Genomic DNA, 12,188 nt, shown 5'->3' on the forward strand with positions numbered 1-12,188 from the left:
TTCATTTAAAGATTGGCCGTGACACTTTCAGTCTTCTGGTCTGTCATTCAGCCGGCAGGGAGCTTGATTACAGAATGAATAGGAGCTTTAAATAATTCATCAGTGCATCATTGTTTTCAGACACTGTCAGCATGTCAAACAACAAAAATCCGATCTCCGAACACACGAGACCTCATTTTGCTGTGGCCTGGTGTTTTAAACACCTTAATAGTTTTTAAGCCGTGCACACTGCCTTCTTCGATAACACACCGATGTAAGATAATGTGTAATCGGATGAATATTATCTGCCTCCTCTCTCCCATCTCTCACAGCCTCTATCTTCCCTCCTGCCTCATTCTCTCTCAGTGGCCTGGTTATTTTCCAGTGCTCTCTAAAGTCCTCCTGCCTTTTTGGATTATCCATATTCCTTTTATCAGACAGATTATTGTGAATACTGTGTCTGAATATCCCTTCAGCGTGCTTCATCTCCACTGCCAGTCTCTGTATCCTTTAATGCTGCTCATTCTCCTCTCTGTAATGCTATTCTTATCTTTTCCTCTCTAATTCAGGCACCACTGAACTTATTCTCATTTCACCTTTTAACTTCTTGTTCACAATTTAAGACTTAAGATCTGAAGATCTCACTCGCCGTTTCCCAATTTTAGATGAGCTTTGTGGTTAGAGCGGTGTTACACAGAAGAAATTTTAGGTGCTTTTTTTTTTGTTGTTGCTCAGACTAGACTAAACTATCCTCGACCCGCTCTGCAGTTCAGGCAAGGACTCGCTGCATCGTTGTCTCACATTTTTATCCCACTGCCAGTTGATAATCATTTTCATCTCTGTGTCTTTTCTTGTGTCTCTTCTAACAAAATCATGAGAGGGCCTTGTTTTGCCGTGAGAACACTAGCGCATTAACTTGCAAATTTCCTCGTCAGCATTTTCCAGTAAACATAATCTTCTTCAAACGCAGCCAGTCAACGCATCACAGATGAGTCTGTGTGGTTTTTGTTTAGCCAGAAGGGCTTCACAAAAGCAGAAGTGCACGGACGTGACACAGCAAATCTCACTTTCATCAACACACCTTTGACTTCCCAAAAGCCAGTTATAAATGATGCGGTTCAGTCGTAAAAAATCTGGTGTGAACTTTTGACACGACCACACTCCTATTGTGTTGCCACACGTTGGCTTTAATCCTATTTCATGTTACCAAACCGTATTCAGTTACACTTGCCAGGCTGCCGTATAACAGGCGCTCCTTCACTGCCCTTACACAATGGCTCTGCTTCTGACACAGCCTGCGGTTCCAACCGGGGGATTTGGAGAAGTTATTTTTGTTCTCCTCTCAGCATTAAAGATTAACATGGTCCCAGCCATCTTCACTCTCCCCTTACCTTCCTCCCGTTGCCTGTTCTCTTTCTGCCAGTACTAACTCAATTCTTTATTTAGAAACAGGCAGTTAGTGTAGCGTGGGCTCAGGAGAGTGCACACACCACAGCCTTGTCAGGACTACTAGATGTAGGTTACTTCGCTCAGACGTGACATAGAAGCCAGCTTTTCGTCGGGGGGGGCCAGGCCAGGCAGGCCGCCAGAGCAGGGCGAGCTGATGCATCTTGCCCCGAGTGCAGTTCTCTTGTGGGGGCACAGCAGACGAGATCAGGGACGGGGTTACCTGGGGTTGAGACGCCTCTCTGGGGTCTTTTGTGACTCACCTTCCAAACTACATGGCTTCATAGACCCTCAAGGGAGTTTTTCATGGGGTGGTGGAAGAGTGAGCTGGGCCCGGGCCTGTTGTTACTAGTGTTTTCAAATGCTGCTATGCTAAGAAGAGGCTAGAAGAGAGCTACTTGGTACAACATGTTGTCCAACTGGATCTGAGCAGGAGTGTTTAAAGCTGTTCTCAACAGCTCATAAAGTGGGCCAAGATGCAGTAATTGTTTAAATATGGGAGTAACGGTGCATATCATGAAACGCTATTGTTAACAGTGCGCCGTAATGAGGGCTGTGCGTCTGTTCTCCTATCTTCGAGAGGGCTGATGCCACATCTGTGAAAGGTTATCTAGGTCAGGGCCATTAAGAGTGATCTGTTCTCCCCTCTTGAGGAGAAAAAGCCTAGATGTCCTTGTATTGTCTTAGTCATGTGAGCTTTACAAACAAGCCGACTGGTGTTTGCGTTGTTTCTCCTGGCAGTGACTAACGGGTGAGAAGTCACAGTCCTGCTCCCTGTCACATTCACTCGGAGGCACTTGCAGCACAGGGTTGACCAGCACATGGTTGGGTGAGACCTGATGGGTCCCCCTAGCCATGAGTGGTTTGACAGCTCAAACGCTTGAGTCACCTTCAATAAATCTTCTCTCTTTACACTTTGTAAATAGGAAAATCATCATCTCATTATTGAGCTCACCTTAAAGGGATAGTTCAACATTTTTGGCAAATTGGCCCATTGTCATAATCCCAGTAGGTTCATTACCTTTAATTGTCGGTGATAGCTATTTTTAGAACTGGGGAGCAGAGCCACTCAGAGCTACGCTACGGAGGATAATGGGATTTATTGGTTTCCCTCATCAAACTCATCAAATACACAATCCAACAACTCCAACAGAGTTGTTTTCGAGGTAAATTCATGCAAAACCGCTGATGCACGTTACCGTTGGGGGCAGTTTTTCAGCAAGCAGTCTCTGCATTTGCCTCGAAAACAACTGCGTCTCGTAACGTTCCGTTATTATCTCATAGCGTGGTGAATGTGCAGGTCACAACTTGTCCACCAGAGCGTTTTGGAGTTGTTGGACTGTGTATTTGATGAGTTTGGTGAGGGGAAACGAAGAAATCCCATTAGCCTCCATAGTGTAGCTCTGAGCAGCTCACAGCTGTGCTCCGCCGTTCTAAAAATATCTTGCACTGACGATTAAAGGTAACAAACCTACTCCTAAGACTATAGGGATTATGGCAATGGACCAATTGAACTATCCCTTTAACATGTCAATCTCAAGGGTATTTTATCTGAGAGAATATGTAGGTTAACCTAAAGTGGACCAGCCGAGAGAGAATCGTGAGTTAGAATGAACATATGCACACTTTGTCAGCTGTGTTTTTCTGCCCCAGATTTCTACGCCATGGTCTCTTAACCTTGTTCTTCATGTTGTTTCTTCAGGCCCACAGCTGGCACGGCGGCATCTCGCCCAGCCACGGGCTCAACCAGGCCGCCCACTGGCAGCACGGCCAAGAGCTCCCCAGCTGCAGCCAAACCTGCCACCCCGAAAACCCCCTCCACCGCTGCCAGGCCTGCTGCCTCCAAACCAACCTCCACTACCCCCTCTGGTGGCAAACCCCCAGCATCACAAACCTCCAGGACCACAACCCCTGTGAAAAAAGGTTAAAAAAAATAAATAATAAGATAACATGTGCAAGACTGCATTATGGATTATAAAACTTACAGATGTTCTCATCATTAATGTAATATGCAATGTTTTAGTTCAATTATTAGATTGTTTAACCATTCTTTGTGCTGTATTTCCCCATAGATGTTACCAAACCATCCACTGCAGCAGCCAAAAAGTCGGCAGACTCTCCCCTCGCCCGCCCTTCATCTACAACAAAGTCAGCAAAACCTGAGACCCCCAAATCAGCCTCAAAAGATGTCACTGCCAAAAAGCCCACTACTACTAAGGCTGCAGAGACAAAGGCACCTAAAAGCTCCAAAGAGAGCAAGCCCACACCTTCTAAAGCCACCCCGTCCAAAACGGCTAAGACCACAAGCCCCAAGAAGACTGTGGGCAGCAGCACCCCAACCCCAGTGAAACGTGGCCCCAAAGCTGCAACAATTGCTGAACCTGAAAAAGAAATCGCTGCAGCCGTAGCTGCTGCGGCCGCTATCGCTACGGCAGCAGCTGTCATCGCCGGACCAGGGGAAGCAGAACCTCCCGCAGAAGTCACTGTGGAGACGCCTGCTGCAGCTCTCGAAGCAGTACCGGAGAAACCCGCAGAGCCCACACCAGAACCAGCTCCAGTGTCACTGAGAGAACCAACACCAGAACCCCTACGGGAACCGACACCAGAACCTGTTCGGGAACCAACACCAGAACCTGTTCGGGAACCAACACCAGAACCCCTGTGTGAACCAACACCAGAACCCCTACGTGAACCGACACCAGAACCCCTACGTGTGCCCACACCAGAACCTGTTCGGGAACCAACACCAGAACCCCTGCGGGAACCGACACCAGAACCCCTACGTGAACCGACACCAGAACCCCTACGTGTACCCACACCAGAACCCCTACGTGAACCAACACCAGAACCCATACGGGAACCAAGTCCAGACCTAGTGCAAGCAACATCTCCAGAACCAGAACTAGAAGCTGAACTGGTCCATGAAGCGGCCTCCAGTCCTCTTCCTTCAGCCCAGTCCGACCTTTTCCAACTAGAGGAGCCTGCTAACGACTCCGTCACCTCCCTGGGAACCACCGTCATGTCCCCTCCCTGCTCCCCGCCAGGCGCCATCTCTCCCGTCAGAGAGACACAGGACGCCTCCTCTCTGCTGGACATGCATGTCCAGTCTGATCCCTGGGCCAGGAACCAGCCTCTGGCCTCGTATGAAAGTCCTTACCAGGGCGCAGGGAGTATGATGGACTTCCACACAGAAGAGGAGAAGGAGAACAAAGAACATTTTGGGGCACAGCAGATGAGGGATGAGGAAGAGGAGGAGGAGGAAGAGAAGGAGAACGTCTCAATGACTACCTCCATGTCTCCACCCCCAGAGGCCTTTAGTATGATGGCTCAGCCTCGCTCGCCCATGGAAGACTTCACACCCAGGGGCCTGATGTCCTCGCATGAGAAGGAGGAGGCTGTGGAAAAGGCCGATGAGGAGATCAACGAGGACAATGACGAGGAGGAGGAGGACGAAGACGAGGAGCAGAGGAGACTAGGCCACCAGCCTTCATCCTTGATCACCGAAATGAGTTTGTCTCAGCACTCCGACGACTTCCAGGTTCGGTCCTCGGCCTTCGGCGGGTCGGCGGGCTGGCACGGCGACGACCTGCTGTCCGGGATGGACTCCGAGGACGTGAGCAGCTGCACCAGCAGCCGGCAGCAGGGCGTCTCCGACCTCAGCAGCACCCAGCACACCGCCATCCTGGAGGGCACCCAGAGCTCGGACGCGCTGGTCGACTCGAGCCTCCGCGGCTCCGAGGGAGACGGGAACCTCATGGGCTCCCCCAACGTGGAAACCCTGGCCAACGAGGACGAGGACGAAGAGGACGAGCGGGTGGACGACATGGACCTCAGTTCGGAGAGAGTGGAGGAGCACCACAAGGCGTTCCAGCAGCGGGAGCAGGACGAGGAGGAGGACGAAGACGTAGAGATGCACAGCGAAGGTGTGACGGAGAGCTGCGGGAACGTAGACGAAGACGACTTCAACGAGGAGGAGCGTTTAGACAACCTGAACCGCTCCGTCCCTCCGCCCTGCATGCCCCCAGCCTCCTCCTGGGGTCAGACCAACCCCTTCGCCGATACCTGGGGTCAGCCATCCTCGCTACTCGCCATGTCCTCCCCCAGCCCTCTGTCCGACCACGGTGCAGCCGAATCTGAGACACCAACCCTGTCTCCTGCCCAGGCGTGTTTGGACAGCAGCGCCCCGTCCTTCGCTCCTCATTCAGAGCAAGAGGAAGAAGAGCACGAGGAGATGAAGGGTCCGGCCGCCGAGGACGCCCACGTCCTGCTGGCCGCCCCTGCCGTGGCCATGTCTCAGTCCAGCACCCTGAGCGGCGTCGGTCTGGCGGCCCACAGCAGCAGCGAGACGAGCACGCCCGAGGAGCTGCGCGACTACGACAGCAGCTCCGGGGTCGAGTCCCGCTCGGACAAGCAGCAGACCCCCGTGCCTGCGTCAGTCCAGCCCGACATGGAGCAGGACCTGGGGATCCACCTGGAGAAAGGTGATGGAGAAGAAGAGGAGGCCGAGACGCTCCCCGCCGACGAAGTCCTGGGAACCGGACCCCCGACCGCTCCGGCGTCCGCCCCGTCCTCCCCCTCCACCTCCGGGGACGAGGCCAGCGACACAGAGGGCGAGATGCAGATAAACGACCCCGATGCGCCGATGATGATGGACGAGAGCGCCGGCTTCGAGAGCCCCACCCCCACCTGTAACCTGCCCGCTCTAGAGGAGGATGAGGAGGCCGGAGACCCCCACGCCGGAGAGGGCGAAGAGGATGGAGGCGGCGCCACCCCTCAGTCGGCCAACTCCGTAGCATCCTACGGCTTCGACTGCACCACCTCCAACTCCAACGCCCACTCCATGGCGGAGAGCTGCGGGAAAAGCCCGGGGATCTTCTCCCTGGAGAACGAGGAGCAGCTGCCCGAGGAGGCCAAGGACCCCTCCCTCATCAAGGAGCTGACCCTGCCATCAGCCGCCGCCGCCGCCGCCCAGGCAGAGAACCTGCTGGGCAGACCTGTGGACCTGATGCCTCTGGGCCTCCCAGGAGACATCCAGCCCAGTTTGGACGAGCACCACTACATGCTGGGGGGGAAGGTCACAGCGGACCACCTCGGGGACGTCGACCCATTGGAGGCCAGCCACCACCTCGCGGCCGAGGAGTCCGGAGACCCCGGCGACAGCCAGCCACCGTACTACTCTACCATTTGTGATAAGACTGATAGTTTTCTGGCAGGTAACGTATAAGTCCCTCCTATTACCCCCCGGAATGCACCTTTTCCCCGCAACCCTCCCCTTTTACCTGTTGTTCGTTTTCTCTCCAGTTGGATTAGATGGCTTAGAAGAAGAAAAAAAAAGAAAAAAGGAGAGCGAGATTGTAGGAAAAGATTTTAAAAAATGAACAAAGGAGATGGGAAAAAAAAGACTGTAGCAATTTTTAAATGAAGCCTCCCTCTTTCATACTGTTATGGTCATGGTTATGAGTGTACGGCTTAAACTCCTTTATGTACAATAGCCACTACCATTTTCTAGTAGAATGTTCTTTTTAAGTAACACTGCATATTCTGTAGCCCCTGATGGGGTATTGACTGATTGGTCCAATGTGACTGAGCTTTTAAACCGAAAAAAGACAAAAAAAAATCCAACAACTACAGATGGAATGAAATGGACTCATTGTGTATTTATCCTACTGTTTTTACCGAACAAATGTCAATGACTTTCTTTTTTTTTGGTTTTGTATTTGCTTATTTGTTGGTTGTTTTTTTTGGTTTTGTTTGTTTGTTTTGTTCTGTTAAAACCTGGTCCTCCCTACCCTGTGTACACACGCTTCATGTTCAACAGCACCATAGCGATAGTCACATGCTCCTTTTTTAAAAGGTTGTGTTCTTGTTTCAAGAATTTTAGCTGTCAAAATAAAGGCTAGGTATTAACAAGGCTGTTACAGATTTGTTGAGGTAGGTCTGGGAGTATTAGATTGCAGTTGGTGAAGTTTTTAATGTGTGCTTCAAGAGGTTCTGCGCTCTTTGCATAGGTCGTTAAGGTATATAAAGTGCAGTCACGTACAGTATGTGTTTCAGGCGTTTGGTTTTAAGTGGCTAAGCTTCAAGCCTCAGTTAGCTGATCATTTGTGTTCCAGAAGAGACTAACAACTAGCCTATTATTTGTGATGAGACCCTGCATTGTCCTCCATCGCTACCACAGCTTTACACTCACTGAAACGTTTTCATAGTGGGCGTTTGGTTTACTATTTCAACAGTATATTGCATGTTTAACTAACAGACTGTGTACTACATTGAATTTGAAACAATTCTACACTAGACATGTTCATAAATGAATGGTTCACACTAGGTTATCTTTCAAAATTCCATTAAAACATCATTGCAAGGCATTTTGTTCCTGTTTCTTATTTCCCCCGTGGATCCAGCATGCCTGAACTTATCGTCCTCGTGTTCTTGAATCGATGTGTATTTGTGTGTTTGCACAACAAATTTCCCATGGCTTCTCCCACGTCTCGCCATGGGAATAAGTGGTAAACAGGAAGTGATGCAACATTGTACAATGTTGTATCTGAAATGGAATTTTGGTTGAAATCAATGAGGTACTCCACCTGGTGTCCCGATGCCCTGTTCTCCAGCATGCTAAAGCCTCCATGACGGTGTCAGAGTCAACACTAGTCGGTAATCACATTGAAAACACATTGGTTTGGTAGTGAGACTCAGTTAAAGGTGCCCTGTGGAGCTTCCAGTAAACAAACAAAACATGTAAAACATGTTTATCCTTGAGGTCTAACTATTCCCCTTCTCAAAACATTTACAAAGCTGAATATTTTAAATTCTTCATTGTTTACTTGCCAGTTCCTCTTTGCCTACTGTATGTGGGCACACTGCAACATTTGATGGTGTGTGTTGTCCACACCAACTTTTAAAATTGGGAATCCTGTAGCAGCAAACAAAACGGGGACACACATACCAGTAAAAAATATTGCTCCATGGCACTTTCAGTGGCCTAAAACACATGGTTCCTTTAACAGAAATCAGACTGGTAATGCACCACACACCTTACTTCACATCCTCTTCAGGATGTACATGCAAAAGTACCTCAAACAAGGTGAAACCTACTCATTACTGTCTGCATCCTCCTGAATGTTCCACTCTCACACTCACATCACATAGAAACATGCACCCAGACATACTGGAGCATCCCCTCTCCATTCAAGCCACAAGAATGTATACCTGAATGCTGAAGCCCAAGGAAACCAAACTCTTCTTTCCCTTTCATGCGTCGTTCCTCTGACCTGCCTGCTCCTGTTGACATGGAAACACTCCCAGACCCCCCCTCCCTTCGAAAATCACACTAGTAACTTGTTTTCCAAATACTTTATATATTCTTGGAACCACATGAGCCCTGTTTCAGATCTGCAGCTGTGTTACTCTTACATAAAAATTAGGTGAACATGCTGCATCAATTTCATGGCTTGGTGACCATGAATTACATGAGGCAAGTTAATCAAATGTTAACTGCACTATCATGTTTTCATTAACAGAGTGTGGTCACTTCTGTGTGATGTTTTGTCAGTTCTGTGTCTTCATTTGTCTCTTCAAATGCCTGTTGTCTGTATCGTACTGTGTATTTATCGCTGCTGTCTTGATCACCAACATATTCCATGAGGACACAACAAGTTTTGTCCTGTAGTTCACATTATTAAATCAATCACAGTAAAACACGGTTATATTAAAGGAAGTACAACTTTTGAGAGAAAACTAACTACCTTATGATGTATTCCTTGTTCCTGGTTTGTTGAAGCTGTATACAGTATCCTATTCCTCTGTCATGGATGTCTTTATTTTGAGAACCCCTTTTCTTTTTGCGTCACACCTTCGCCCTCTTGTCAGATTTCTCCTGAACCCTCTTCTTCCTGGCCCCTGTTGTTGTTCCTCCACCCGTTCTGTTTGATGCATGCATCTCTAATGGATGCAACCAAGTGACCTTGACTGTCTCACAGGAGACGAGAAGAGAGATCAAGTGGATGGAGACCGCAAGCTGCAAACGCACTCACAGGAAGACAACCAGAACCAGAACCACACAACCACTGCTCGCATAGCCAATGGCCACTACCTGGCGTTGGTCCCGGGCAACAGGAGGCCCATTGATCCAACTCTTGCAGCACATTTTGCCAAGATCGCACCACCAACACCCCCTCCTCCTCCTCCTCCTCCTCCTCCTTTGATCGAAGCCGGCAGTGACGCTCGTGGCGGCGGGGAGCAGTTGAGGAGGCTGGAGCAGCACCAGCAGAAGCTGAGGGAGATGCAGCACCGCCAGGAACAGGAGAGGCAGAAGAAGCAGTGGCTGGAGGAGGAGCGGTTGAGGCTGGAGCAGCAGAAGCAGCTGGAGAAGCAGCGCAGGGAGCTCCTCCAGCTGCAGCTGCAGCAGCAGCAGCAGGAGCACCGCCAGCGCAGGCAAGTCCTGCAGTGGCAGCTGGAGCTGGAGCAGCAGTACCGCATGCAGCAGAAACAGATCCAGCAGCAGCAGCAGCTGAGGAGGAGCCCCACCGGAGTCATGGTCTCCCCGTCCTCAGGCCTCTGCACCATCTACGAAGCCATGGAGACCAGCGACGAGGAGGACGAGGCCAGAGGGGAGCAGAACAGGAACAGGCAGGTGGTGGGGAAGAAGGCGCCGTCCTCCCAGGGGGCCGCGCAGGACTTCCACCGGCAGCTGCGCCCGGTGCCACCTCAGGACCTGGAGTGGAACAAGAAGGTGGACATGGTGCAGCAGCTCATCAACCAGACCTTGATGCTGTCTGGAGACGGGGGCTGCCCACCTCTGCTCCTCCTCCCTGTTGGGACGGGGGGCACCCTGAGCCCCCTGGAGAGCAGCATGTGGCCCAACATGCTGCCACAGTTCAGCCCCCCCGCCGCTACAGTCACCTCCGTCAGCAGCTACTCTCCTGACAGCCGGGGCAGCTCCCCACCCGGAGACTGGACTGTGGTGGAGCTGGAGACCCAGCACTGAGACCACCAACCCCACATACTGATCAACCAGTCCATGAGTCATTTAAAGGAGTAGTTTGACATTTTGGGATATATGCTCACTTGCTTTCTGGTGGAGATTTAAAAAAAAAAAAAAAGAAGGAGACTGGATTAATATCTATGCAGTTTCTGCTAGCAGCTCATTAGCTTAGCTTAGCATAAATACTGAGAATAGGGGAGACAGCTTGCCTGGCTCAGTGCAGGGTATTGAAATCTTCCTACCAGCACCTCTAAGGCTAACAAATTAACACAATCCAGGGCTACAGACTAACCTTTTTTACTAGGAACACAGTGGCCCCTAATTTAAAATTTTAGGATTGCAAACAGAGAATTTAGGGGCAATGTCATCTGTAATGACAGATTTCTGATTCTTTGAGTGTTAAATTTACTGGCTGCACATGCACAAGATGAAAAATTCACTTGCACCATCTGAAATTTTAGGGGAAAATGCCCACATTTAGGGGCAGGCTGGAGCCCTGCATTAGTTCTTGTCTGTTTAAACTGTATAAACACAACAATGTGATGAATTATTGACTAAGAAATAACCTTGCAGAGCTCAAAATGTGTTGATTTGAGGTGGTTACAGGTGCTACTTTCACACCTTGTTTCCCCATTATCAGCCATTATGCTAAACTAACAAGAAGACTTGAGAGTACGATTGATTTTCTCACCTGACTCTCCACGAGAAACCCAGAAAGTATTCTCCTCAAAATGATTAACTATTTCTTCTTTAATAATCAATATGCAACCCACCCTAAGACTGAAATCAATGGTTTATATCTATATTTAAAACATTAAAAAAAAAAACTCTATTATAAAACATATCATATACAATGCAGTAATATCTGAGGCCAAACAGGGATTTTCAAGGAAAAGAATAGCGATCACTTCATAATGTGTTTAATTCAGTCACAAGTCAGATCATCATGTGACCACACAGACTGGACTTCCAATCGATTTCAACATCAACATCTTTATTATCAGAACAAATACACTGTAGATGCACCGTGTCATTGATCACTTTCACCCAGACATGCATACTGGAACCACTTATTAGAGCATGTTTCCGTTACCAGAGGCACTTAGTAGCACTCCTCCGCTGTCTTACTCTGAAATGCACTGTAACTGCTTTAGAAACACTGTTGTCATGTGCTGTGTGGGGAAACCCTCCACTATTCGTCTCTTTTATATGTGACACAACCAGACACCAAGACCAAATGTTGGTCTTCCTCTCAAAGGAGGGACTGAGCTATGACAAATTGCACTTGTTTTTTCTTGTTTGGCTCTTTTTTCTTGTGTGTGGGCCAAAGTGTTCATACAGGTAAGTGGCAATATTGTTTATAGATTTACATGTGTGTGAGTGTGTGGACTTATGAATCCAAAATCCTCATGGTGAAGTGTGTGGAACAAATATTTTGAAACAACCCATTGTGTGAATAGTGTGATAAAAGCCTGCGGGAAGATGATGCTGTGATATAACCCCCCCCCTCCTTCCTCCTTCCTCCTCTTCACTCGGGCCCTCACGTCACCCAGTCTCCGGTCAGTAAATGTTACTGTGACTTCACTGGACAACCAGGTTTTTATGGACTTAATAGAGCCGTCAGTCATGGAGGAAGAGGAGGGGAGGGTGGGGGGTGTGAGGAGAAGAAGGCCCTCCTTGTTCTGCTGCAAATGGAGGGAGAACAGAAGGGAGGCTTGCAGGGTGCAGGACTGGGTGGGGGGTGAGGGTGCCGGGCAGGATGGGGTGGGGGGGTGTCGCT

The 12,188-nt window shown here is 49.3% G+C and overlaps 1 protein-coding gene across 2 annotated transcripts in view; it reads left to right on the forward strand.

The window, feature by feature from the left end:
• prr36b (proline rich 36b) overlaps window positions 1-10,477 on the forward strand; it is a 33,863-nt gene extending 23,386 nt beyond the window's left edge. Inside the window, exons 4-6 of one of the 2 annotated variants that reach the window (XM_085784949.1) lie at window positions 3,128-3,348; window positions 3,498-6,638; window positions 9,405-10,477. In XM_085784949.1, coding sequence (XP_085641075.1) covers window positions 3,128-3,348; window positions 3,498-6,638; window positions 9,405-10,411 — 4,369 coding nt within the window. In that variant the 3' untranslated portion in view covers window positions 10,412-10,477. Of the gene's footprint in view, window positions 1-3,127; window positions 3,349-3,497; window positions 7,791-9,404 lie in introns of those variants that run through there. The other variant, XM_085784948.1, reaches the window with a different exon arrangement.
• The last annotated feature ends 1,711 nt before the right edge of the window (window positions 10,478-12,188 follow it).

This window comes from Trachurus japonicus, chromosome 8 (assembly GCF_045865225.1).
Source record: "Trachurus japonicus isolate A0001 chromosome 8, Traja_1.0".
Lineage (NCBI taxonomy): Eukaryota > Metazoa > Chordata > Actinopteri > Carangiformes > Carangidae > Trachurus > Trachurus japonicus.